Source organism: Ambystoma mexicanum, chromosome 11 (assembly GCF_040938575.1).
Source record: "Ambystoma mexicanum isolate Mex_15411 chromosome 11, UKY_AmexF1_1, whole genome shotgun sequence".
NCBI lineage: Eukaryota > Metazoa > Chordata > Amphibia > Caudata > Ambystomatidae > Ambystoma > Ambystoma mexicanum.
The window spans coordinates 410,362,402-410,389,773 of record NC_090934.1 but is presented as its reverse complement, the minus strand read 5'-3'; the positions used below and the strand labels follow the sequence as shown (position 1 = coordinate 410,389,773).

The 27,372-nt window shown below is 47.2% G+C and overlaps 1 protein-coding gene across 1 annotated transcript in view; it reads left to right on the top strand.

Annotated features, from left to right (window-relative positions):
* The window catches only part of LOC138503459 (SPRY domain-containing SOCS box protein 3-like), a 102,563-nt gene extending 93,101 nt beyond the window's left edge, over positions 1-9,462 (top strand). Inside the window, exons 5-6 of the mRNA XM_069623209.1 lie at positions 3,940-4,130; positions 6,294-9,462. Of these exons, the coding sequence (XP_069479310.1) occupies positions 3,940-4,130; positions 6,294-6,524 (422 nt within the window). The 3' untranslated portion in view covers positions 6,525-9,462. The remainder of the gene's footprint in view (positions 1-3,939; positions 4,131-6,293) is intronic.
* Positions 9,463-27,372: the final 17,910 nt, after the last annotated feature.

Sequence of the window (27,372 nt, the reverse complement as noted above, 5' to 3'; positions counted from 1 at the left end):
CACAGCCCCTCCAAAATGGGTGAAGATCGAACAAGCCAGAAGCCCGATCCTGCTCTGCAAACTTTTATACACCTCAGCGGCAGCACGCAGGCAATGGCCAACAATTCTTTCACTGAAAAGGGCCACCTTGAAGATCTGGGATAGCGCACTACAAAAGAAAAAGATTCCGAAGGGGCTAGACCCTCTTACCCCCTTCATCCCGGGACTGCAAGCGGCGAACTTCCACAACTGGACCCAAGGAGGACACCAAACTCTCTCACAGCTATTCATAGACGGAAACCCCCTAGACTTCATGGAATGCCAGACCCGCTTTAACCTACCGGAAATGGATAGGTTCACTTACTCACAACTGCACCACTGGATTTCCCAGCCACCAACCAAACAGAAAGCCACCAGGGCGCCCTTTCCCTTGGAGCTCTCATTATCGGAAGCCCACTGCAGAGGTCACATCACTAAACTCTACAAGCTATTGCAAGAGGACATGCTAGTCTTGAGATCGGCACACATGGCCAAATGGGAAACGGACCTAGGGCATAACATTGAGGACCAGACATGGGTCGACATCTGGTCCAGAAGCAACTCCACCACCAGTTGCATCACCAACAAAGAAAGGGCGCTCAAACTGCTATATCGCTGGTACTACCCACCGGATGCACCACTTCAAAAGCTTGTTGGATCCGAATTGCTGGAGACAGTGCCTGGGGAACATACTCCCATATATTGTAGGAATGCCCGTGGGCACAATCCTTCTGAGAAACAGGTACTCCAAACAATAGAAGCCATCACCCACCGCCGACGCCAGAGGTGGTCCTTGCGGGCATCCCAGTGCCGGACTGGGTTTATGGTTATTGCATCGAATTCCTGGCATCGACATATATTTGCATCGAAATTTTTCCATCTAAAAAATGTCCAGCAAATGCATTTTTTAATCTTTTTTTGGCGGGGGGGCTCCCTGTTTTTTACCCTTTAAAATGCACCTGAACACACATTAACCCTTTACCCCCAAAAATATGCATTCGATGGACATTTTTTAGATGGAAACATTTAGATGGAATGGCATTCGATGGAATGGCATTAGATGCAATGACCAGATACCCCAGACTGCTATCCAAGACCTGGCCCGACCGCAAAACTGATTACCCAGAGTAACTAGCGGCCAAGATCTGACTCGCCCGCAGATGGAAATCCAAGGAAGGACCCCTACTTCCCCTGTGGTGGACCAAGGTATGGGATATTCTGGTGGTGGAAAAGGTCACGTGGACAAAGAGGGGACACTACCCCGCTTTACAGATTGTTGGGACCCAGTCTTGGAATATGACAGAGCCTTCCCAGCCCTAACCTTTCAGCCACCACAAGCGAGACTCGCCCTAAGGCCCAAGGAGCAATTGGAGGGGCAGTAAGAAGGGAAGGACTCGAAGGGAAAAGGAACAAGTTGCCAGAACGGTGGCACAAGGGGTAGGAGGAGGAGGGGAAACTATGGGGTTAAAAGCAATACAATTGTCACTGCACAATCATGCAAATGTAAACTGCTGCATCCAGATTTAAATAAAGTAGTTAAAAAATAAACTACCCTGGCGACACAGCAACCACCCAAGGCACAACACTAACATCAGATCTTACGTTATGTATGTTCAAGCTGCCCCGGTGGCACGGCGACGACTCATAGCGCAACAAAACATCAAGCAGCACACTGCATAAAAACTACCCTGGCGGTATTGCGACCACCCAGGGCACAAACATCATCCTCAAACACCCAGGCAGCCTTCCCGCGCAAAGAATAAGGGACGCCATCGCCACCAGTACAGTCACGGGCCGGACCGACCTCACACTGCCGCATGCTGCCAGAGCAACTCTATCGATTGGAGGGAACACCGGAGGGCCGGCATCAAACGGCCGGCCACTCTAAACTCCATTGGCCATATTTGCCTGGACGCTTTCTTCCAACTGGCTGTGATACTGAAATCAGTCCCTGATACCTCTACCCCAGGCCAACTCCAACAACGCGACTACACTGAGGGGGGGGGTGAAAAAGAGTGAGTGGGCCCCTTATGGGTGCTCCCATACGGCCAGCCCACAGGAATGCCCCTTCCGCCTCCCAGCAAGAGGCTAGGCGTTGGATAACTCCGGGTGGGTGGTGGCCACAGGGGCGAGCCCTTCTCACTAACAGAGGAGGTGTACCAAGAGCGTAGTATGCTCCCAAAGGTCGAAAACATGCACAGAACCGGCAGAAGTAATTTCCCTCGCAAGAGTTGTGCAGCAGGTCAAACTTCCTTGTTTATCTTCAGTAATAGGGAGGGGGAGGCACTTAATTGGGGGTGGGAACCATATGTGTTGTTGCTGCTCCCTGCCCTCCCTCCCAGTAGAACAAGTTATACCTGCATGACCGCATTACACTGCGAATGCCTTAAAACCTGCCAGGGCGGGACAAAATAATGTCCTTAAATGCCCGCCAAAGGAAGGAAAACGCTCTTTCCAGCAACACAAGTGTCACTAATAGAAATAGCAACATAACTATCACTCCTAGCAAGAAGTATGTATATACCAAACTGAATTGCACCGTGTCACTTTTAATTATGGGTGTTTCATCAGCCAACCAAATGATGCTTGTTTTTTCGACCTGGAAGCAGGGAATGCTAAACTAAAACCTCCAGCAGGTGCCCAATATACTGTGCTATGCTGCGTCACCCGTTCCAGAACGAGGAGAACTTCCTCTCAAAACATCCGAGGGCTGATTTCAAATGATATCAGGCTCAGCGCTTGCACACAACTGCCAGGATCCGATGACCTCTGGTGATCTATCTAGGTGAGGAATCTGTGGGAGTGTGTAATACATTAGAAAACTCTTCCTGTCGGTCAGCTAGAAATCTTCCATTCTCCACAATGTAGAGGTGGAGACGCTGCCTTCAGCCCTTTCCCATACAACATTGCAATGAACCATTTTGCAACATTTAAATACAATACTCTGGTCTTCTCGTCATTCTAGTAGATAATCATACTTTTAGATGATCATCTCCCATTTACCTAATCCTTATTACATATTTTACACCAGGGTGCACAGTGCACTTTACCAAAATATGTGACCGTTCCTCTGACGGGCTTGCTCAGGGGCTGAGATGGTACTGTTTCTTCATTCATTCAGAGGCGACTCCCCTGTTGCAAGGGGCGCATGCAACCTCACTTGATATTTTTAGCAGCCAGAAGTTTACATGGGGTTTACACTTGCCTACATGTGCATTTCTTTGGATAACCTATTGAAATCTACTTGTTAAAGTCAATAACATCAACCATTTAAGGTTAGGAAATGTCTCCAAAAGGCACTCTTGATGTCTAAGGTTGTTGAGCTTTATGTGGGAGAACACATGGAGAGAATACACTGCCTGGAGGATTTTACCAGCATCTCGTTAACCTAGTGGAACACTGAGAAATGTTTTCTGAACGGTCAGTGCCTTTGAAGGGCCAGTAAGAATGGGCCGGAGTCTGCCTCAGCCTTTCAGATACACCAGCGTGTCAGATAAACCTCCTAATTCCTTTATTCACCAGCTCACCACGGAAGCAGTTGAAAGGAGAACTGGGTTGAGAGAACATGCGATGGAGGATAAAGTAGGAAAGTGATAGATATGCACCACATGCACAAAGTGAGAACCACACACGGTGGGAAATGAGCAGCGCTCAGATGCTGAGGGTTCGTAGCGCTATATAAATGCACAAACAAACAACCTTGCGATGGTTTCTGAACAATTCAAAGACTGTGGGTGTGTTAAACTACTGCAAGGCTTAGATTTTGGGTTCGACAAACTCACTGTAATAAAACTGTCTTTCGCTAGCTCTAACCTTTTGGTAATAACCTCACCTCGTTTTCATTCCAGGTATAGCTCATTATATGCTTAAGCGCTATAGAAGTGTCATCACTTATTCTTCCTTTCATCTTGCTTTGTACAGGAAAGGACAGTGAAAGTTGGGGTCTTTCTTACAAAGGCTTCCTCTGGCACGGCGGAGCCTGTAGGCGCTATACAGAACCATTCTACGACAAGAGGACCGTAATCGGCGTCCACCTGAACATGACAGAGGGAACACTCACCTTCTTCAGGAAAGGGCAGTCCCTTGGGCTGGCATTCACAGGACTTGATACGGTAAAGACCAGGATCCCCTTCTCCGAAGGCAGTACCATGGGGCAGTAGTCCTAGCGCGTCACAAGGTAGAGGCATGCATCTACAAGTCTTCCATGAAGGAGATCCATGCAGCAATATCCATAGGACTTGACGATTGCAGCCACAAATAATTAGTTTATGAGTGAGAAATATGGGTCAATTTAGACTTTAGTAAGGTACATAGAGAAACTCATAATCCATCCAATAAGGTTGAATATGAGGCAGAATTCATAGGACTCAAAAGGTAGAGGGATGTATCCTCAAACTGTTCCCTGAGATGAATTGTGGGTTGGTATTAATTGGATTAGAAAAAGTGTCCCCTATCCTTCCACTAGGGAATCCCATTCGGGGTTATGTGGCCTGTAAAATAGCCCTTCGGGTTGAGTGCTCACTGCTGTGAAGTGTGTGTGATCTGCAGGTCACAGGTTTGAATCCCGGCAAGGCCAACTCAGCCTTTCATCCTTACGAGTTCGATAAAGGAGTACCAACTTCAGTTGAGTGATATTGTATGTACATAAATTATATGTAAAGTACTTAAGCATAAGCGCTAAATAAATAACATATCATTACAATTTGACACAATAAAGTAGAGGTTGGCAACCCCCAACAGTTTCATGAGGGAAAAAGGGCAGGATTCATAGGACTTAACAAGGTTGAGGATAGTGGGCCTCATTACAACTATGGCAGTATTTCGGTGGTAAATCCGCAGAAATACTGCCAAATGGAATTACTGTTACCACCACTTGGTCCTGCAGATTTGCCCCCATTTTCTTTATGGACTCCCAGGGGATTTCGATAGAATTACTGCCTCGGTAATTCTGCCAATTCTGCTGCTTTTTGGCTGTGATTAACACTGTTTTTCCCACACTGCCGTATTTGTAATGATGCCATAATGTGCTCCAACGCATGCAGGCATGAAGCACCATGGAGCAGTATTCATGCAGGTTAATTTTATAGAGGGCAACCAGAGGTTGAAGTGGGCGAGAGCAGTCCGAAGCGGTGCTCCTATACTTTTTATTTTTAGGTTTCACTGTTCCTATACTTTTATTTTAAAAAGAAACCGTTCTGGAATGGTTTCATTATAAAATAAAAGTGGAGGAAGAAGTTGAAGCTTGCACTTCAGTGCACTGCACTGAACATTCCCTTAAATAGCAGGTGTGCTTATTTGGGAGTTTGGATTGTGCGTGGGAGGGGGCCTGGCGATGGGGTTTGTGGGCAGTGGGGGAGAAAACAGCAGGGAACATAGTTCCACTACTTCTTTTCGTACACTCCGACCACTGAGGACAACACTCCCCTCAATAGGGAGAACCAGGGGACAGCATTCATAGGACTTGACAAGGCAGTTGGCCGAATCCCCCATCCTTAATAATGTGAACTGTGCTGCTGGATTAATTTCACAGTGACTGGAGAGCTTCCCATGCTTTCAGGAGTGAGGACTCTTAGGAAGTATTAATTGAACTTACCATAGTAGAAGGCTGCAGCCCCTTACAGGAGGAGAGGGAACCCTGAGCATTATATCTAGAACTGGAGGAGTTTGCACCAGGTCCCTCCCAATACTCTGCCTCGCCATAATATAATTGTGTAGAGCCCTAGAGTACTATTTGTAGAAACAGTGAAGCCCAATAGCAGATATGGTAGAGGTGATTGGTGTTCCTGGGAATTCTCCCAGTAGTAAGGTGAGTGTGGATGAGAAGATTTGTGGCTGTGGAGTCTGTGGACCATCAATGCAGTGGTACATCACGCAACAGAGCGGTAAATAAGGAGGGTGTGCCAGAAGACTCTTCCAACCCTAAGCAGGGAGTGGTAGGTGAAGTGTGCCACTAGTGCCTAAGCTTCCTAAAAACAAGGTTGTAAACTAGAAGGGGGTGGGGGAATACTCCAGGAGTTCTTTAGTAATCTGTAGTGATGCAATTGATGGGGTATTCTTCTGGGGACTCTACCAGACTCGGGCATTCTGAATTAGAGAGGTCTGCCGGCTGAGGTTCAGCGCGCAAGGCAGAGTGGTAGGTATTTAGAGGGTACCTGGAAGCCTATGAGGAAATTCCACTGTTTAAATGTTTTCTGATGACCTGACCTTGCAAGTTTGTCTACACTGCCACTTCGTTTTGAACAGTCTGACAGGCATCCCTCATCTTTCCTTGGCAGGTCCGGTCTCCCCTCTATCCCATGGTGTGCTCAACTGCGGCAGGCACAGAGTTACAAGTAAGGATGCAGCGTTGTCGCCTTCCATCTTTGCAGGAGAGCTGCCTCTTCACTGTCTCTCAAAGTCTGCTGGACAAAGCGATGGCTGACACTCTGCCCCTTCCAAGGGCAGTCAAGGGGCTGTTGAAGCACTTCTCAGGGAAGACCACACATGCACTCACCACATCCTCGTAGGACATCAGACCCAGTGAATCATAATTAAGTGATGCAACCTGTAACTGTGGACAATTTACGACACTGTGCCAGGCCTTGCATGACCCTTCAGCTGGAACACTTTCTGTCCTTGTGTCCAGATAATCTTTTTCTTCACCAAGGGTAGCATCATTGCGTTTGGACCAGTGGAGCTAGGGGCTCTACCTACAACTACCTCAGATTCCTCCAGACTAGACGCAACAGCACCAATTGGTGTTATATATAACCCCTGCGCTATCAAGCTTTATAGCGTAAAGAACATTTGCCCATGTGATGAGCAAACTCAAGGTAAGCAAGCTTTGTAGCCTGATCATGGCTAATCCATGCAATGTTCAACCTCAATGGAAGCAGGCTTTATGGACCTACCTATGGACATCTGTCCACGTGACATGCAATACCAATTTAAGCAGGCTGTGCAACAAACATAGTTCCAACTGGCGTACAACTTGAATATAATCATGCTTTATAGACTAAACAGATACAATCCACCACATGTGCATTCCAAATGTAGGAAAGATGTATATGCCAATGAACAGCCATATATATGGCACACAACCTCAATGTGTGAAGTTTTCTAGACCATTCTACACCCCTCCATATGACATACACCCTTTACATAACCATGTTCAGAGGGCATCAACATGTGTCTATGTGATGATCAAGCCGAAGATAACCACATTTTTCAGTTTGATGAAAATCATTCTTTGTAAAAGGAGATTTCTATCACTATGCCTTGAAATGGCGGTGTGAGCATATTTATATAGTGATGAACGTTAAATACACGACATTCATCTGCAGTTTAATTAAGATTTATACTTTGCAGATTTGTCCATTTGAAATGCAATCACAGCAATGCAGATGTGTAGAATGATGAACATTCAACCCCATGATGTGCAACTGCACCATTAACAAGATGTAGAGACTGATCAAGATCTGTCCATATAACATGCAACCCCAACGCAAGACGATTTCTAGCATGATGATCTATCCATATGAAGTGTGACCATTGTAGAAGCAGATTTATAGACGGATGGAAATTCAGCCATATGACATGTAACCACAGCATAAGTGAGCTTTAAGGAATAAACATGTCCTGCTTCCACTGGGAAACTGCTCCATCACCCATATCCGTGGGGCCAAAAGGCCAGCGAACAAGGAGCAGGCAAAGGGAACATGGGGGAGTGGCTCAGGTGATCAGGGAGCATAGGCAAGACTTTGAAAAAGAGTATAGTAATGCAGGTGGTAAGGGAAGCCTACATGAATAGGACATAATGGAGTGGAAGAAAAAGCAGACTTTGAGTGAACAAAGAATGGCACAGGGAAGGGGAGATGTGGAAAACAGTGCATAATGTTCAGTATACCATAGGACTTAAACTAGGATAAGTGGGTTCTGGTGCAAAAGCTAGAGATTGTCAGAATCCTTTAGAGCTAGTCTAAGGATCATGACAAGACATCTTGGACTAGAGGAGAGGGAAGGTTTTGAACCACGAAAAGGCAGATACCATGGATAAGAAGAGTGGAGGGCGGGGGTTGAGCCCAAGGAGACAATGGGCCTTCGGTCAGGAGTGGTGGAAAGGGTTTACACTCAACAGAGGCAGAGACCCTTGACTGTCAGGAGAGGAGGGAAAGGGTATGAGCTCCACCCAGGCAGTGAACCATGGTTCAGGAGAGGATGGAAAAGGCTAAACTAAGAGGGAGTAAACCATGGGTCACGGAAAGAGCCCATGTCCTGCAGAGGTTGAGAAACCTGTGACATTAGAAGAAAAAATGATCTGAGCCCAAGCAGGAACAATACCATGATTAGGAGGGATGGGAATGGTCCTGAATCTTGGACTGGGAGCACGGAAGAGAAAGCAGAGGGCTATGGGTAAGGAGTGAAAAGAAGGCCCCTGTCTCAGAGTTCCTACGGAGAGTGAGACTCTTGAGTCAGTAGAAGAGGGACATGTTCTTAATTCCAAAGAAGAAGAGAACCGTGGATCAGAAGTGGAGGGAAGATGTCTGAGTCCTGTGTGGGGGAGGGTCCTTGGGTTCAGGAAATGGAACAAGGGTCCGAACCCCAGGTAGGAGTAAAATATTGGGGCAGGAGGGAACAGAACATCTATAAGTTATGGGGAGAAGGGAAACATATGCTCAGCAGTTGAGGGAAGGCGTCTGAGCCCTAAACCAGCAAGATACCTAGACCAGGGGAACACACCATGGGTCAATAGGGGACTGCAATAGGGGACTGAACTGGTCTGAACCTTGGGGGATAGGAGAAATTCTTAAGAGAGTAAATAAGGTAAGTTTCAGAGCCCTGCAGAGGAGGGGCATCAATGGAAAAAGGAACATTTCTAAGCTCCCAACAGGACATCTGGGGTCAGGACATAAGTGATATGGCCCCAGGGCTATTAAGGGGGGGATGGTGGCACACATCCTTGAGCTGGGGAAGGAATGAGGTCTAGTTTTGATTCTTTCCTTCACCCATGGTCCTCAATATTAGTTGTGAGGCCTAAATTGTAGAGATTGTTCCTAAAACCGAAGCCTACATTTTCATCCCTGATCAACAGTGCAATCGGCCTCCTTCCATGGGCAGGTCCCAAACACAGGAATCCTGATGGAGCAGTGCACTGCATAGTGAACGTGAGAACATCCATGGCTTCAACCTCCCAAATGACCCATTTTTTTAAATAATCTACACTGGTTAATTTGATGTACAATCTGTGGTGCTGAAAACTCTCTTAATTTTTGCTCCTGAACCTTCTCCTTCTGGACACTTCAAGCCTCCCAAATGTACTCAGGACCTGAGGCAGCTTCGTTATCCATGTGTTCCTGTTTGATTTATGCAATGCACAAGGAGACTGTTTTAACATTTCACAATTTTATTTTGATTTTCTTCTTGTACTATTAAAATCCCTGTTGGGAGTTATTTTTATACTGAAAAGGATCTGTGTATTTACTTAATAATTTTACTTCATCAGCCTCATATATCTGCAAAGGTGCACACTCTTACAAACAGTACCTCACTAACCAGCCTACACAGGGGCCTATGCTACAACACACGAGCAACGGTGGCCATTTATAAATGTCTCCATGATGGGGGCTTTAATGTTCTAAGTATCCATGCCCTAAAAGAAGGCAGGAGACAAGTGATGGGGGCAGAACAAGGTATAGGGGGTAGTACACTGCAGTTTAACCTGTCGGCTCCTCATGTCTTACGTGCATTACAAAGTAGCAGCATGTACTTAAGAGAGATTTCCATGATTCCTATCACCCCTACCTCCAGAGCCTTCGCTCCACCCCCAGGGGTGTGTCCACAACCCTCCCCGTGAGCAGGGGCTTTGGTAGGAATAGAGGTAGGGAAAGGCATATACCCATCACTGTGCATCAGCAAAGACAGTAAGCAACAACCCCCTGCAGTGAGCAACTACTCTCATTCATCAGCACAGGAGAGGCTTACTATCGTCACATGATTTTGTACTGATAGTCCACTGCTCATACCTTCCAGTGAGAGAGAGAGTGAGTGAGAGAGAGAGAGAGAGAGAGAGAGAGAGAGAGAATTAAAAACATGCACCATATATAACATAGCAATACATAGTATATTTAAATTTCAATAGATGCCCCACACATGCTCATATTCAAAATACTTCTGAAGCATTTTTCAGTAATGAACACTCAATGAATGCTTCGTACACTCTAATGTATAATATACATCTTTTAAATATACATCTTTTAATTATGAGAAATAAAAAATAAAGACACATTGCTACCATTATTGTCACTACGCAGAACACACTTAAAATGCAAAAAGTAATGAATGAATAAGCAGCAATTCATGTCATTGCCTTTACTTCTACTCAAGACCAAGACTAATCTACATTCTCCAAGATATCATAGCTAACTTAAAAACAGCTATCTGCTTCACCAGGTCTCGCTAGGCAACCTCATCAAATCTTGCTATCAAATCTTCCTAGGCTATCTTCCTTAAAGCACCTGCCTTTTCAATACCTTAATACCTTTCTCAATATGATATCAATAATGGGTAAAACCTCTCATAATCACTATCTGTAGATGGTAGGGAGAGGAGGGCTGGAGAAGTCAGGATCTGTCTGCACAATCCAAGAAAAATGCCAACAAATATCAAAAACCACCTATCAAATCACCATGGTCTTTTTATCAAAAAGCAGGAATATAGGAAAAAAAGCTTCAAAATGTGTAAATGTCAATTTAAATCAACCATGGTGCCAGCATAAGCTAATTAAGGATACAATCTGTTCATAGGTGGTGAGCTGTTTTGCCTTGGATAGAAATGTAAAAATATTCCCCATGCAGCTCAAAAGCCAATAGCAAAGTCCTTTGGGGACTCAAATGTCTCAAAAAAGGCGAAAAATCCAATATACTAGCTTCAAGTGGTAGGCAAGAAAAATGGAAAGACTTCGCCCCCTCCCTTATTCATAATAGATAATGGTCCCAGTGCTTCTCCCTCTGGACGGTCCTTCCAGCCTTCCGTCTGCCTCTTGTCTTTGTCTGCCAACTCCATCACAGCTTATCTCCTGCACTGTCTTTCGAAGTCAGCCCTTTTATAGTTCTCTCAGCAAAAGCTGTACACTCCCTTATTAGCATGATGCATGATATCTAACAGGAGCAAAAAGCTGTTTAGACCATCGACCCAAAAAAGCTGTTCAGCTCACCGGCCCAGTATCAGCATCTTTTCAGGGAAGTAATAGGCTTGTTTCTGTTAAAAGCAAGGCTGATGCAGATTGCCAAAACCTTTCGCCTAGTTATACCAGCTGCTGTCGTATCGCACAGCAACTACATGATTTACAGGAAGTGCTGTAGTTCTTTCAATTATTGCTATTTCAGTTTTATTAACTATAACCAAGGCATTTGGAACACTTTCCACAAAGTCAGGAATACAGTCAGTGACTTGGTTTATGCGATGTATCCGCAAGTACCATAAAAAAGGTAAGGTCTGGTGTAGAGCTCAGAAATCCAAACCCAATGTGATTTTCTGCATTTAATCGGGAATCCTACATATTGCCTGAATATATCAAATGCATTACACTAGGTGCCCATGTTAATGACTGCATGGCTGGGAATTACGCTCAGACCGTATACCCCAAGCATGGTTAAAACTGAAAAATACATAACATTTATCTACCTATAAAGTGCACATAGGTAAATCATTAACCATCGCTGTGTCTGGTAAGAGTCTGCTGCAGTGGGGCTGCAGGTTGGATAAGCAGTAAATGGAGCCTGTCGTTTTTGTGCGCATGTGCATTGCCTCCTTCGAAAGGAAGTTCATTATAACAGTACCTTGCCAAATTATCATCAATATATTTGACCTTTTGAAAAAATGAATCTCTTGGTAAATGATTCATAAATAAATATAAACCCAGTTTACACGGATAGTAACTGTTTTTTAGAGACTGACTGATCTGTGTACTGTTGAAGGCCTGGTACAAATAGTTAAAATGCTCAGGAAAGAGGACTCCTGGTTGATCAGATCCTGGTCCCCTCCTTTGTATGTCCATGGTGATCATAAAATGCATGTTTTTGGCAGGTCAGATCTGTCACATGGGTGATGGTAACCACAATACCAGTCAGACAAAATTGTGGTTTTAACATCTTCTTTATTTTGGGCAAAATATGTGCAAGTGCACCAAGTAATAAGAATATCAAAACGAAACATAAAAATTATCCCCGGAGCCTCAAACATTCCCTTCTTGTTCAAGCTAACAAGCGAAGGAAGGGCCCACACTTCCCCAAATTTCTCGCCCAACCTGGGTGGTATTGTCCCCTCGTGTTTAGGGTTTCCTGAACCCCTTCTTTCTCGTTTGTCAGTCTGGCCTTAAGCGTTTCTCGTGCTCATCCTTTTGAATGGATTGTGTCCTCCCACGTATTCCTCATCTTTAGATAGATATCCTCTCCAGCTTAGCTGCTTCTGAAAATATTTTTAAGTAGAGGGTGCTGAGTCATGTGTGGATCTCACCACTCTTCATCTTTGTCGAAGAATAAAAGGCGACATAGAACACCTTCCACCTCCTCATCCATTCATCTCCTGAGAGGAATATTACATGCCCAACCAAATCATCAACTCCTGCTGAGTGGGAGTCATTCAGACAGGAAATGTTAAAAATCTTCAAGAAGGAGGCCCGACACCCTCAAAAGAGAAGCATACAAGCCATGCTTCTGTCGTGCCTGTTAACAGTCAGTCATCAAACTTTTATTCGGTATCAGACCTTCAAATCATTACATAATTTTATATACATAGCATAATGTGATTTAAAGTCCATCTACACACAATATGCATTTCTAAAAATGAGGAAAGCCCTGCTGGCAGCCTATTATTGTTACAACATTGTACTTAGTGCCTGTTAAAGCTGACAAGGAAAGGGCTAAGGGAAAATCCTGCGCGCCCTCGAGCCTGTGCTGTAAACCAGAAACCCCACGGGAACCATCAAGTTCTTGACTCAACGAAAAGTCAGCGAAGACCCTAATGAGTCGGGCTTCATGCCCCTCAAGGACTCAGTCGACGCCAAAGTCATTGAGGACATCGACAGCATTTGCATTGAAACCGTTGACGCCATCGGTGTTGAAACCATCAACACCACTGGTGCCAAAACCTTCCACGTCATCAGCGTCGAAGCCATCAATGCCTTTCCCATGAAGTCTTCATTGGCCTTTAAGGAGGTTGAAAAATCATACTAAACTTTACCTGGAAAGGATTTTTTCTAATCGTTGTCTTCTATTTATGAAGAACACAAGCCTTCAGACGCAGATACTTCCCCCTTTGGATTACAATTTGGTACACATAACGTCCCAGAGGCCTTTACCTCTGAGGAATCCATTTTAAAGGACTTCAATCTGCAAGTGGCATTGACACGTCATCTGAGCTTGAATTTGGCAAGCCGGACCCGGCAGATCATGCAGATGCCTCTTACAGGCATCTTATGACTAAGGCAATAGATTTTTTAGGAAAGGGCAGACCTTGAACACATCTTGCAGATGGTCTCCAAGTTCCAGAGTGCCCAACGTCATCTGGCCTTCCACATTTTGAGGTGGCTCGGCTTCAGGGCATCCTGCATTTTCCTGGTGCTAGAGGCTCTTCTGAGGAGGAGATCCCTCCAATGGCCCCTCAGACACAGTGGTCCCAGTTCTCAGGCAAGATGTCAGATCTGATCCAAGTTCCGAGCAGAGTCGCACAGGATCTCCTGTGGTAGACCTGTGAAAACAACATCCTGAAAGGGGAACCTTTTTGGCAACCATGGCCGGAGATAATAGTAGTTGCTGAGGCCTCACTCACAGGGTGGGCAGCCCATGCCAACGATCTGACAGTAAGCGGTAGTTGGTCTCCATCAGAGTCCAAACTACACATCAACCTTTTGAAGCTGAGGGCAATCAAACTGGCGCTGAAGGCTTTTCTGCCCTCTGTGCAGGGAAAGAATGTCCTCATAATGACAGACAGCACAGTGGCCATGAACTACCTCAACAAAGGAGGAGGTGTAGGCTTACTACCACTGTGCAGAGAGGCAATGGAGCTCTGGTTCTGGACAATTCAAGAAGGAATCTCTATGTCGGCAGTTCACTTAGCCGCAGAGGAGAACACAGCGGCAGATGCTCTGAGGAGGCAGAGCACAGTCTCCCACGAGTGGGAACTAGCCCAGGAGGTCCTTCAAGAGATCTTCGCCCCTTGGGGAACCTCTCAAGTTGATCTATTTGTGCCCAGTGTCAACCGGAAGTTCAAACTGTTTTGCTCCAGGGAATTTCCCCCAAGAGATCTAGGGGATCTGTTCGTAGTGGACTGGGAGTTTCCACTCCTGTAATCGTTTCCTCCAGTCCCCGTCATTCCTTACGTGAACATGAAGTTCAGAAAGTTCAGCAAATCCATGATCCTAATTGCTCCAGATTTGGCCAGGAGGATGTGGTACCCGGACCTTCTGAACATGTCCATATTCCCTCCAATACGTCTTCCACAAAGAGAGGACCTTCTCTCACGAGAGGAGGGTTGGGTTCTCCATCCAGAGGTCAAGACATTCAATCTTCACACATAGTTTCTGAGAGGTTGATATGTAAGCATTGAGACCTCCCGGATGACGTAATGGAGATTTTGCTTTCGGCCAGAAGGCCAGGAACTAAATCCTTGTACGGCTCCCGTTGGAACTAATTCTGTAGCTGGTGCAGGGAAAGGGACTCGGCCCCTTTTCAATGTAGTACACCCATAGTATTATCTTTTTTGTTACATTTATCAAATCTGGGGCTCCAGATTGGGACCATTAAATGATACTTGGTAGCACTTTGAATTTTCAAGCGCATGTCGGAAGATGTATCCTACTTCAAGATGCCATTAATCATACAATTCCTAAAAGGACCCACTAGCGTGTTTCCTCCATCTCCATTTCAAGTTCTGATTTGGGACCCCAATCTTGTACTAAAATTCTGTATGTGCGCTCCTCTCGAACCACTTCATTCAGGTGCTTTAAGGCTGTTGACTTTTAAAACCATCCTATTATTGCCTTAACATCAGCCCGCAGGGTGAGCGAACTACATGCCTTATCTTGTAAGCCTCCATATACTATTTTCTTTAATGACAGTGTAGTTCTTAAAGTCAAAACAACTTTTCTAACAATAATTTTATCAGACTCATTTATCCCAGAAAGTTGTTTCACCATCTTTTCATCCGCCTCCAAACCCTAGCAAGGATGAGGAGAGACTGCATAGGCTTGATCCAAGACGAGCACTTAGCTCTTACATTTCCAGGATGGCTACGTTACGTCAGGATGACCAACTTTTAGTTGGATACACGGGTCACAAGTTGGGACTATCTGTTAAAAAACAAACTTTGTATAGATAGACGATATTCGGCATTATGGAATGCTACAGATTGGCTGAGAAAGATCCCCCAGAAGGCCTCAGGGCAAATTCCACATGGGGCATGGCAACATCTTCTGCTTTACAGAGAGGGGTGCCGATACATGATAATTGTGCAGCGGCCACATGGTCTTCCAATCACACTTTGACAAAATATTACTGTCTGACTCATCCTCAGGTCAGGAAGGAGGATTTGGTAAGGCAGTTTTACATGCTGTCCATCACAATTCATAAATGTGCATCTAAAATTCTTACTCGCTCCTCCAAAATTAACACTGCTTTGGGAGTCTAAAAATGAGGAATACATGGGAGGACACAATCCATTCGAAGAAGTTACCCCTGGTAACATTCCTTCGATTGGATTTTCCTCCCACGTATTCCTCCTCGACCCTCCCAACTCTGCAGTAGAATTTCAGTGCATTACAACGTACGCTCATTCAAGGTCTTATACTGTTTTGGACACACTAATGCCGGTAAATGTGCATGTGGGCGTAAAAACAGAACTGAAGCTATTGGGCGCTGAGCATGCTATATGTACCAGCGATGACGTCGATCTCGAGACAGAGGCCCTCGAGGGACATCGAGTCAACTGCATCGAAGCACAGCACCCTCTACTGAAAAAATAATTCTGAAGCAGCTAAGCTGGACAGGATATCTATTTTAAGATGAGGAATACAAGGGGAGGAACATCTAATTGAAAGAACGGTACCAGGGCTAAGTAACTTGTTCTTCTCTTATATCAGATCTGGCATAATGGTTTCTAACATCCTTCCTTTCTGTTGTATTAGACCAAGCTTAAAGGTTTCCTGCCCTCTTCCCTTATCGGATCAGGCTTAATGTTTCCTACACCCTTCCTTTCTCTTCTATCAGACCAGTCTAAAGGATTTGGCACACCCTTCTCTCTCTGGTGGCCTTTCAGGCAAATGGGCTTTCTGAACCCTATTTTCTTTAACGTCAGTGTGGTCTTTTGGGTTTCCTGCAGCCTTTATATTCATCTTCTTGGGGTTCAGCCTTTAAGTCCACCACATCAAGGCATTTGCCCTTGAAATGTTCCTTCCTTGCTGGCCAGGTTCGAAAAGGAATAGGGCCTGAGGGTTAGGTTTTTTGCAAACCCAGGGCCAGGCTTGGATGTTTGGAAATGCAGGTAGACAGAGAGGGTGTCCACCTATGAGAGGCCGTGCCCAATTCATGCCCCGTCTCCCTTCCCCCTTGATTTCCTCTCACACTTGGACCCAAGGTCATATTTCACTTCTCTGGATCAAGGGTCCAGGCATCCATCTGCCTGATAAGTTCCTCCACACACTTCAGAGCGCATTTTTTTTCATTTGTCAATTTTCTTCCCATCTCTACACCCTTCTTCACCCCTTTCGGCAACTTCCACTTCCCAACCACTGCTCTCCCACGCTATTTTGTCCTTCCCCCGCTCTTCACCCATTTTGGCTCTCTCCCCCCTCCTTCGGGCACTTTCTAGTCCCTAATCACTTGTCTCTTAATGATATGTCTTTTCTCCACTCTCCACCACTTTCAGCACCTTCTTCACCTGTTTGGGCACCTTCTTCGCCCCTTTGTGCACCGTCATCAACTCCCTAATCACTGGTCCCCCATACATGTGTGTTTTTTCCACACTTCACCCCTTTGGGCCTGCCCCCTAATTGCTAATATTCAGCTCCTTCCCCCAGGTATTCCCATCTCCCCACTTCTGGATGTTAACTGTCATAATCGCGTGCATGGGGCTGGGCGTGTGTGATGTGCGTGCAGGTGATTGTGACTTCATTGGGACTGTAGCACAATACTCAGTGTGGCAGTTGGAGCCTGAGTGAGCAGAGGTGGCTTCATGGGTGTGGGGAGCTGGTGTCTGGTCGTCCTATCCATATGTCCTTAATGTAGAGTGTCGGCTGAACTGAGGACAATTAAATTATTAACTAATGTACTGGAGTCCGGAAGTACTTTCATTGATTACGACATTGGCGACGAGGATGCTGCTGCTGGGAAGGGACAGTGGGTGAGAAGTGCTGCCTTCCAGTTAGACATCCATCCAGCAGCAGGAAGCTGCAGGCCGGTCGGTGCAGTGAAGGTCTACGTGTGTGGGGTCCTGTTCCGGCGGAGCACGTAGTCGGTGGTCCATAAGGTGGAACTGCCAGGCGGCGCCGGGGCTGAGGTGGCCCACTGTCTGGACTGGCGGGCGGTGTGCAGACCCTGGTGGAGCTGTCCAGTTGTTCAGCGAAGGTGCCGGAGGGGGCTGCGGTGGCTCCCTCAGAGGTTGAGGGCTGTGTATTGGCTTTCGCTAGGTCACCACGGAGGAGGGCACAGAGGAGCGCAGCAGATTCAGAGGAGGATCCTGAGAGTCTGTGCTCCTGTTATTATACTGCAAGCCGGGCGGTTGCAGTAGCTGCGGCGGGGCCTAAACAGTGGGGCCCTGTGGAGGCGGAGGAGGAGCTATCCAGTGCTGGAGACAGCTTGTGGCGTGCCGGCTGTTGTCCTGGTACGAGTCGGGTCCTGCGCAGGGTGGCGCGTAGGGCTGTGAGGTGCTCCAGCATGGAGCGAGCCCATTTCGGTGTGTATATATGCAGGACGGCGCAACAGATGAGGAAGGGCAACGTGGGAGATGTTGTTTCTTCGGTGCCGTCGTCTATTGTGGTGACGTCGGCTGGAGGTGGGCCGGCATCGGTGGGCAGAGGCCTGGCGTTCCAGCATCATCAGCTGGAACACAACGCTGGATGCAGCAGTGGCTTTCATTTGGAACACAGCGTTCATAGTGATGGCGGCATGGTCCCATTGATTTCCCGGGCCAGGGAGGAGCAGTGGCAGGAAACCATGAGAACTGAGGAGTGCTGTTTGAACTGTGCATGGTCGATGGAGCTTTAGGAATTTGTTTATTTAACTGTGTGGCTGGTCCTGAGGACGGCGGTTGCGGGATCAAGTGTCATATGTTTGCGTAGTGTTTGAGGGAGATGGACCCCGATTTATGGGGTCTTTTCAGGAAGATCACAGTGCACACCATGAAGAATTGTGTGTGCATATGCTGGTGGATCAAGATGTGCACTGTTGCACAGGACTAAGTTGGGTAGGTGTATAGAGGCCTGTAATATTGTTGTTGTTTAGTGTTGTGGCTTCGGGGGTTAGGATCTGCACGGAGGGTTGGGTCCTTGGTAAATGTTAGTAGTTTAAGGTCTGTTAACCTTTATCTACTGCTGTTGTGTATATGTCAGTGGCCTGCTCTTAGGATATTTCTACTGGGTTTTCAGTATGGACTTGTGGGTGTGGGGTCCATGGGCAGTTGTAATGTTTTTGTAAAATGTTTTCTTTGCAGGATGGGTTGAATTGGACATGTGGGTGTGGGGATGGCGCAGGGACTTTAGTGCCATGTCATTTTCATTTGCTTTGCATTTACTTGCCTTACATTAAGTTGCTTTGCATTTCATGGACATGTTGGGGTTGGCGCAGGGACTTTGGTGCTATGGACTTTATCTGGTTTGGTTATTGTGGGGTTTTATATGTTGTCCTGTGGTCTTTTGTTTGTCATTGTTCGTAGGGGTATGTCCCCTGGTTATGTGTGGGTGCCGTCAGTGATTTATATAGGCAGTCGGGTGCTTTCTGGTGGTTTTAAGGTGCAGTGAGGTGCTGCCTTGTGGTTTTAAGGGGCAGCGAGGTGCTGCTTGGTGGTTTTAAGGGGCAGTGAGGTGCTTTCTATGGTGTACTAAGGGCAGTGAGGTGCTGTCTATGGTGTGGTTAAGGGGCAGTTAGGTGCTGTCTATGTTGTAGTAAGGACAGTGAGGTGCTGTCTATGGTGTAGTAAGGGCAGTAGGTGCTGTCTATAGTGTGGTTAAGGGGCAGTGAGGTGCAGTCTACGTTGTGGTTAAGGGGCAGTGAGGTGCTGTCTCGGGGCGGTCAAGGGCAGTGAGATGCTATCTATGTGGGGTTAAGGGCAGTGAGGTGCTGTCTATGTTGTAGTAAGGGCAGTGAGGTGCTGTCTATGGTGTAGTAAGGGCAGTAGGTGCTGTCTATGGTGTGGTTAAGGGGCAGTGAGGTGCTGTCTATGTTGTGGTTAAGGGGCAGTGAGGTGCTGTCTCGGGCGGTCAATGGCAGTGAGGTGCTGTCTATGTGGGGTTTAGGGCAGTGAGGAGCTGTCTATGGTGTGGTTAAGGGGCAGTGAGGTGATGTCTATGTTGTAGTAAGGGCAGTGAGGTGCTGTCTATGGTGTGGTTAAGGGGCAGTGAGGTGCTGTCTACGTTGTGGTTAAGGGGAAGTGAGGTGCTGTCTATGTGGGGTTAAGGGCAGTGAGGTGCTGTCTATGGTGTAGTAAGGGCAGTGAGGTGCTGTCTATGGTTTGGTTAAGGGGCAGTGAGGTGCTGTCTCGGTAAGTTATGGGGATAGTGTGGTGATGTGATGTCTGGCGGTAGGATCAGAGTTTTGGTTTGGAGTTTTTGGAGTTGGACACAAACATGGTGGCCACATGTTTGTGTGGGGCTTAGAAGTTGAGTGGGCTAGTTTTGGTTGTGGTGTGCGGGGTCTCCACCGGGGAAGGATGCATAGTTTAGTTCCTTCAATTGTTGTTGTCTTCAGTGGGTGTTATAGCTGAGTGGGTGTTCGAGCTGTGGGGAGGGCCTGTGGCTTGGGTTTAGTTTCTTTGTGTTTTCCTTTTAAGAATTTGGAGATTTTGTGGTGCAGCAGAGTGGCTCAGTGGGAGTTGTTTGTGAGCTGGTATGAGCTATGTATTTCGGTGAGACGATTGGGGTGTTCCTTCATCTTTGTGGTTGGTGAGCAGTTTGCAATCGAAGTGTGGTGTGCTAGTGGTGATTCATAACTTCTTTTCTTGCAATATTGCTTTTGTGCTGGGTCTCTATTATGGGTGTAGTGTTGTGTCAGTGGTAAGGAGGGAGATGTGTCATAATCTGTGCTGACACCCGATTATGGGCTATGTGTGTTATGATGGTGTGGTGATGTCACTGACATTCTATGTGGAGTGTTGGTGGAGGTTTGGAGTGCTGGGTTCTACTGGTGTCAGTTGGAACTAATGTGCTGGGCTGGATGGATGTCCCAGTGCTTTCTCTACTTAATAACTGTAGAATAAACCTACATGTAAACTACTTACCTTCTGTGGTTCTTGTTCGATGAGGAAGGCTTAGTTTACCTCACATTCACCTTTCCCCACATCATCGTATTCGCCCCACACTATCATTTCATACAACAATCTATGGCCACCTCTCTCATGGCCCCCTTGCAACTCCTGGGCATGAGCTTTAACTCCTCTCCAGCTACTGGAATCATCCTCTCTCCTCACCTTCACCTGCTTCTTCTTCCAGCCTCCTCCAAGATTGCTCCATTTCCAAACACCCAACCCTTCACAATGAGAGTCTGTGTTTGTGCCACTGTGAGCCCACTGAACTGGCCTTCCTGTGATGGTCTGCACCCATGTTGTAGAACATGTACTGGATTGAGATTGGTTGGATTTTCCTGGCTCACCTGGGCTGACTGGTGGACTGGGAGACTGAACCAAGTTTTCAGATAAAGCAGAGAGAGAGGTTGCAAGGAGGAGCCGGTGGGGCGCTTAACGATTACTTAATGAAGAGTATAACTTGCCGTTGAGTCCAGCCACTTTATTTCACTGGCGACGAGCTGTCATAGCGATAGCCACCCCACCAGGTAACTGGCCGCTGCGTTTTACGTGTCATGCAGGGGAGGCACCTTGATCTGTGTGTGCCTATCTGCAGGAAGTCTCCTGTATTCATTGGGATTACCTTCCATATTTGCCTGGATCCCCTTTCATGATTGCGGAGGTGAGGGGGTCTTCCAGGATGATTGGGAAAGTCTTACTTTCAGTGCGTCCTGTCAGCACATCTTCAGAGGAATGGACCCCTGAACGTCCTGCTGCGTGCCCAAGAAGTCCAGGGAGAGGGCACTAAACATTAGAGTAAAGAACCCCATAACGTCTGGTTATGTGCAACCATTTTCAACGCTTCATGTTCTCTCCTCGTTACAAATATAACAATCGAGTATAATTCATCCTCCTCATTCTATGTACTAGTACATCTAGTACATGAATATGTCCCTCTTCCTCATACCAGTATAAGATTAAATAAAAAAACAAAAAAAAGGAAAAAAGGTGTCAGCACTTTCCTCGTGCCAGTACAGATTTTTGGGCATTTTACGATCATTGGATTAAGTCCTTCTTTTCGTGCCAGTGCAAACAAAAGGAGACGAAAACAAATAATGAACAGTTCTCAGTACCTTTAAGAATATATATTAAACTACGAGTATGCAAGGTGCACCACTCCCCAAATTACTTTCCTGAACACACAAGGGGAACCTGTTATAACCTGGAAACGATGGAAGAAACACTTCGACAACCATGTACAAGCTGTAAATGGTCCAAATTTCTTGAGTGAAAGGAAGAAGTGTTTGTTGTACCACTGCCTCGGTAACTATGGGCAAGACCAGTTTGAGAATTTGCCGAACTTGTCAGAAGAGTTGGCTAATTTAACGGAGTATGAGAAATGTATAGAAGTGCTGGACAAATACTACGAGAAGTCTTTGAGCATCCTGTTGGAGCAATACCATTTCGGGGGAAAAGCAGCAAGACTCAAATGATTCTGTAGAACAGTATATAACTGCTTTGAGGGGTCGGGCATCCTCCTGTGACTTTGGGAACACTTTGTAAGAAAGTTGTCGGATCAATTCATGCTGAAATGCAGTGGCAGCAAGGTGAGAGAGGCTCTGTGGTCCAAGAACAACCTCTCCTTAGAAGAGGGCATTAGGGTTGCAAAATAAGTCGAACACACACACACACAAGTGTGTCAAGGAACTGCAGAAAAGGGTTTTGTGTGTTGGGGTGGTCAGGAAGGGTCTCCATGAGCATGACGGTTTCATGTTGCGTGCACCATACTGAGGACTGGGGTTGGCGGCGAACTGAGCCAAATTTTGCAATTTCATATGTATCGAGTGTAGTTAATTATGGAGGGTTATGTTACTTTCTAGTGTTACTTTTTCTTAGAACTGACACATAATAGATTTGCATGCACGCAGAAAGATACAATGTTAAAAAAGCCAAATATAACATGAACACGATTCACACAGTGTGTGCTCGGAAGCATGTAGAAACTGGGAGACGGAGAGGGCTTTAATGCGCATGCAGAGGGGGGGCCTGTCCTGAAACCCTGCAGTAAAGAAGGAATAATATTTATACAACATATACATGGAGAAAAATATAAATTGGGTTTTATAAGGAGTTTACATAACTCTGCATTTACTGGAGTTTTGTGAACTTATTCAGAGTTTGCAGTTAGCAGTTGCGTGATGAATATTAGTTAAATGGGGAATTCTGGTTTTGCAGGCTTGGGAAATAATGGAGGAATAATGAGTCATCCAGAAGAAGGTCAGCCAGTGAACACGATGCAGTGGTTTATGGTTTAACAGTTCCGCAAGGAACAGTTGTAATCTTACCCATTGCATTGAAGTTGCGCAGAGGGGTTTGGTCATTTTCTTGGGCCAGCAATATAGGGCCTGATTCACAGAACATTTTTCTATGGGATTGCACCATTATAAAACCCTTCTGTGAATCAGGGCCAAAGATGGGATCTGAGGCCATGGAGTCCAGTGTTAAATTGTTTTCTTAGGGTGGAACTAGAGGACATGCATGCTGGAGTGGTAGTCGCATACATTGGAATGGCTTAAGTGGAGCCAGTAAGCTAGGGCGGATGAGATAGCACTCAGTAGTTCAAAGATATCCTGTTTGTCAGCTTTTCCTCATGTTGCCAAGATATCTGTGTGGAGCATGTGCAATGACGCTTAAGGTTAAAGGGCTTTATTAGTAATTAATTAGGTTTGTGTGTGTGTCAATGTTTTACTATGTCATGATGTCACGACCTACCACAGACCAATCCCCAGCAGAGGTGGACTTTGGGTATGAACTGAAGATTGTAGTACAGATTGTCTATGACCAATGAGAAGGAAAGAAACAGAGAAAGATGGAACTTCTTTGTAAATGTTTTGTCCACTCATGGGTGAGGGGTGGGTGGTAATAAAGTATCTGGGAGTGTTTTAACTGTTGTAAGAAGGTATAGCAATGTATCAATTGATGTGGTTTGTTGTTACTTGGGTTAATATGGTCCTACAGTACTATCTAATTACCCCCCTAACGATTGTACAATAAACTTGCTTTACATAGAAAACGTGCACTCATTCCTCAGTTGGTGGGCCTGCTTTGGGCTCAGGTATTTAGTGGTCCGCCTCCCCGCCCCCACAAGTCAGAAGTGAAGAAGGTGGAAAACACACAGCCGATGGAAGTGTTGGCAGTGCAAGGCAAGAGAATAGAAAAAATAAGCAAGTGACTAAGAAGAAACACGCCAGATTCAAGGAAAAAATGAAGAAGAAAGGAAAAAGTGCATTTGTTGCGATAACCTATATCACTTTACAAACAGTGATAAATGCACTAGTCTCAAGGCACTGTGCAAAGAAATGCAACAGAAAGGGGCATTTTAATACCTGCTGCAGGAGCAAGTTAGAATCCACAGGCTGTGTGGATGAATTGTACGAGGAATTGAATGAGCGAACGCATGTCGTGGAGGACATGTTGGATGCCATCGGGCCATTGAACATATGGATGCAGATGTAAAGAAACTCATGGTTGTGATAAAAACTGAAGGGAAGACGACCACCAGGGGGCGCACAGATGATAGTCATCTAAATGTGCTCCTTCATCACCCGGGCCTCCTAAGGAGTGTTTGCCCCCACGGTGAGGAAGTGACCCCAGTGTTGGACCCCTAGGCCTGTGGGTTTGTTCCCGGGAGAATTCCGCGGGGAAGCGGTGCCGGAAAGGTGAAGATCTAGCCTTCCGCACTGACTGCCGAGAAAACGAAAGTGAGGAGTGGAGGCCGGGACGTGGGACGTCTGAGTTTCTCTGAAGGAGCAGATCGGGGTTGAAGTGGGCCGACCAACTTTGATATGATATGATAGGTTATTTATAACGCGCTTAATACCCAGAGATTTCTAAAGCGTGGACCCAGGGATCGAACCTGTGTTGCTCTGTGTCATCTTGCTTCCAAGGTGAGCACGTTGCCCCTGAGCTATCCTCCCGAGAGTTTGGCGCCCCCACCTACATCGGAGGGGGCTTGAGGTGAGAAGGGGGGCCGTGTCCGCCCAGGTGTGCATGGGTCCAGCCACGGTGCCTTGTGCCCCCATCCACCACCAACACTGAGTAATGCGGCCCGCAGCGGGACCTGAAGGAGGACAGCAAAGGAGGCCAAGTGGCACCAGCACCCCCCCCATTCGGGTTGGTGGGGGCCCGAGTGAAGAGGAGGGCCATGTGCACTCTGGGAGCGGGGGCCGGACATAGTACTTTATCCCCTCCACCCCCACTAATACAAAAGGGAGTCGCCTGATATGGAGGCCATAAGGGGGAGGACAGAAGTTGGCCTGAGTGCCTAGCGGGCAGAATTGCAGCTGACTGCCCTCTCACGCACACGTGAGGCTAGAGAGTCACGGCCCCCAGATATAGACTGCAGGCCTGTGGATGGGCTCACAGCACTCTGAATAGAAGACTCAGAGTTCACTAGGAATAAGGATCTGAGCCAAACAATGCTGGCCCCAGCAGAGGAGGAACGAAGTGGGTGAAGGCAGCCCGAGAGGGTGATAGGTCTCACACCTAACGGTGCTCCAGCCGAGGTGACTAAAGGCTGTACCGAAGGGTCACCCTGGGCAGGGCGTGCTAACCCTGGACTGCAGGTGAGTGAGGCTGGCAAACAGTGCCCACGGAGGACTAGCTTGGGGCTGCAGGAGGGACCCCCAGGTATGTGGAGGACGCCCACCCCATCCATCCTGTCCCCTGGGTCCACCTGACACTATAACTGTGGTGAGGAGGAAGACGGAGAGCTGGGTTGCTCCAGAGTGCCCTGGGCTTGCGGTGGGGGGGTTTGACCCAAGCAGAAAACCGGAAATAATACTGTGGCACTGGGAGCACTCGGTGCCCCTGACCACCTTGGAGCTGCCTGGTGGAAGTGACCTAGGCTAAGAACTGGAACCAGAAGGGGGACACTTGGAAGACCACGAAAGGGGGGGGGAGTGAGGGCACCCTGGACAGGGGCGTGTGCCTGCCTTGCCGGACTCAGACGTGGGGATGCGGAGGAGGCTACAGAGGGAGACTGAGCCACAGCTAAGCCCCTGGGACAGTGAGACCTCGATTGAGGGTCAGAGGGTAGGTGTGTGGCCCCCGTGTTCGGGGCGTGCGCCCGCCTGCCCGGACCCCATGAACTTGATGAAGAGGGGTACCCAGTATCTCCGGTGGGGGAAACACTGTTGGGGAGACGCCGGGCCTGACAGCCTTGACCCGGAAAGGGGCCCGAGGACTTTGGCAGGGGGAAAAATAAAGTCTCACCGCCCCTCATCGCCTCAGTTGAGATTGGATGGTGTCCTGGGCGCCGGTCGGGCTCTGTTCCCTTTGGAGACCTGGTCCCCCCAGAGTGGACCTGACCTGCTGGGCCTCCATGTTGGGGGTCTGACCTGAATGGACCCAAGTCCCAGCTGGCTGAATTTGCATACCGGGCAGGCCCGAAGGAGCGGACACCAATAAAGAGAGCGTAAAGAGGTTATACACAATGGCTCAAGGTAGGTTCCCTGCTAATGATGAATGTTCTCCCGGCACAAAAGGGATCGCTTTTGTATGGTGGTATAGGCAGACATGGGCTTAGTTTATGGTGGATAAAGGGAAGGCATGCATAGGAAACCGTCTGCGGGTGTGTACATTGAATGTTAAGGGGCGTAACTCCCCTACTAAGAGGTAGCTGGTCACCAGGGAATTCAAAAGGTCAGGCATTGACATTATGTTCTTCAAAGAAACCAGATATCAGAGGGGTGAGGAACAGAGAATCCCAAATTGGAAGTGAGTACTGGGGGACAGGGATTGTCAGGAGAGGAGGGATAGGGTTTTTGGTTCGAAAGGGACTACGTATGGACGTAACAAAGGTCTGGTCGGATGCAGAAGGGAGATTTGTGCTGATTTGGTAGTGGATTAACAAAATAGAGATCACCTTTGCTACAATTTATGTCCCTAACCAAGGCCAGAAGAGATTTCTGGAGAGGACGTTGGAGAAAATAGTGAGTGAAAGCCGGGGACACCTTATCTTGGGAGGGGACTTTAATGTTTGGATGGATGCTAGCCAGGACAGACAGACCAGGCAGGTGGGGGATCAAGAGACGCCGAGACAGGGAGATGATCAGTTGGGACTGGCCGTGGAAATGTATGGGTTAAGGGACATATGGTGGTATCTCCATCCATAGGAGAGAGGATTCACCTTTTACTCTGTGCCTCACGGCACTTTAACAAGGATAGACTACATGTATGTCTCTACGGATTTCTGAGAGGTGGCTAGAGATTCAGGAATTCACCCGATTTTGTGGTCTGACCATGACATGGTGTCTTTGGATATTAACTGGGGAGGGCTGTGCCAGAGAAATTCCAAATGAGGTGCAATGACTCACTGCTGAAGGAACCGGTCTTCAGAGAGGGCCTGGAGAAGGGCATTACAGAATTCTCTGCCCTTAATGACACTGGTGAGGTGGGATGGGGGACGGTGTGGGATGCAGCAAAAGCTACATGGAGGGGGTTGTTGATTGGGTAGGGGCCCCCTAGGAAGAGGGAACGACGTTAATGGAGAAAGAACTCAGAGACAAAATAGGCTCACTTGAGAGACGGGCTCAGTCCTCCCCGGCAGAGAGGCAAGACCGCATTCAGGAGGTGAGGGGTCTGAGGGAAAAGTTTAAATTGCTGGAGGAGGGGAAGGTGGTTCGTACCCTGCAGTTCCTCAAGCAAAAATTCTACGAGAAGGGAGATAAGGCAGATGCCCTACTGGCCGCAAGGCTAAGGGGGTAGCGAGCAGACAGATGGGTTGCAGGGGTTAAGGGTGAGGGGGGGTGCATGAGGATATGACAGAAGGAATTCAGGAGTCATTTGTGGCGTTCTATGAAACCTTGTATGCAAATGAATTGTTGG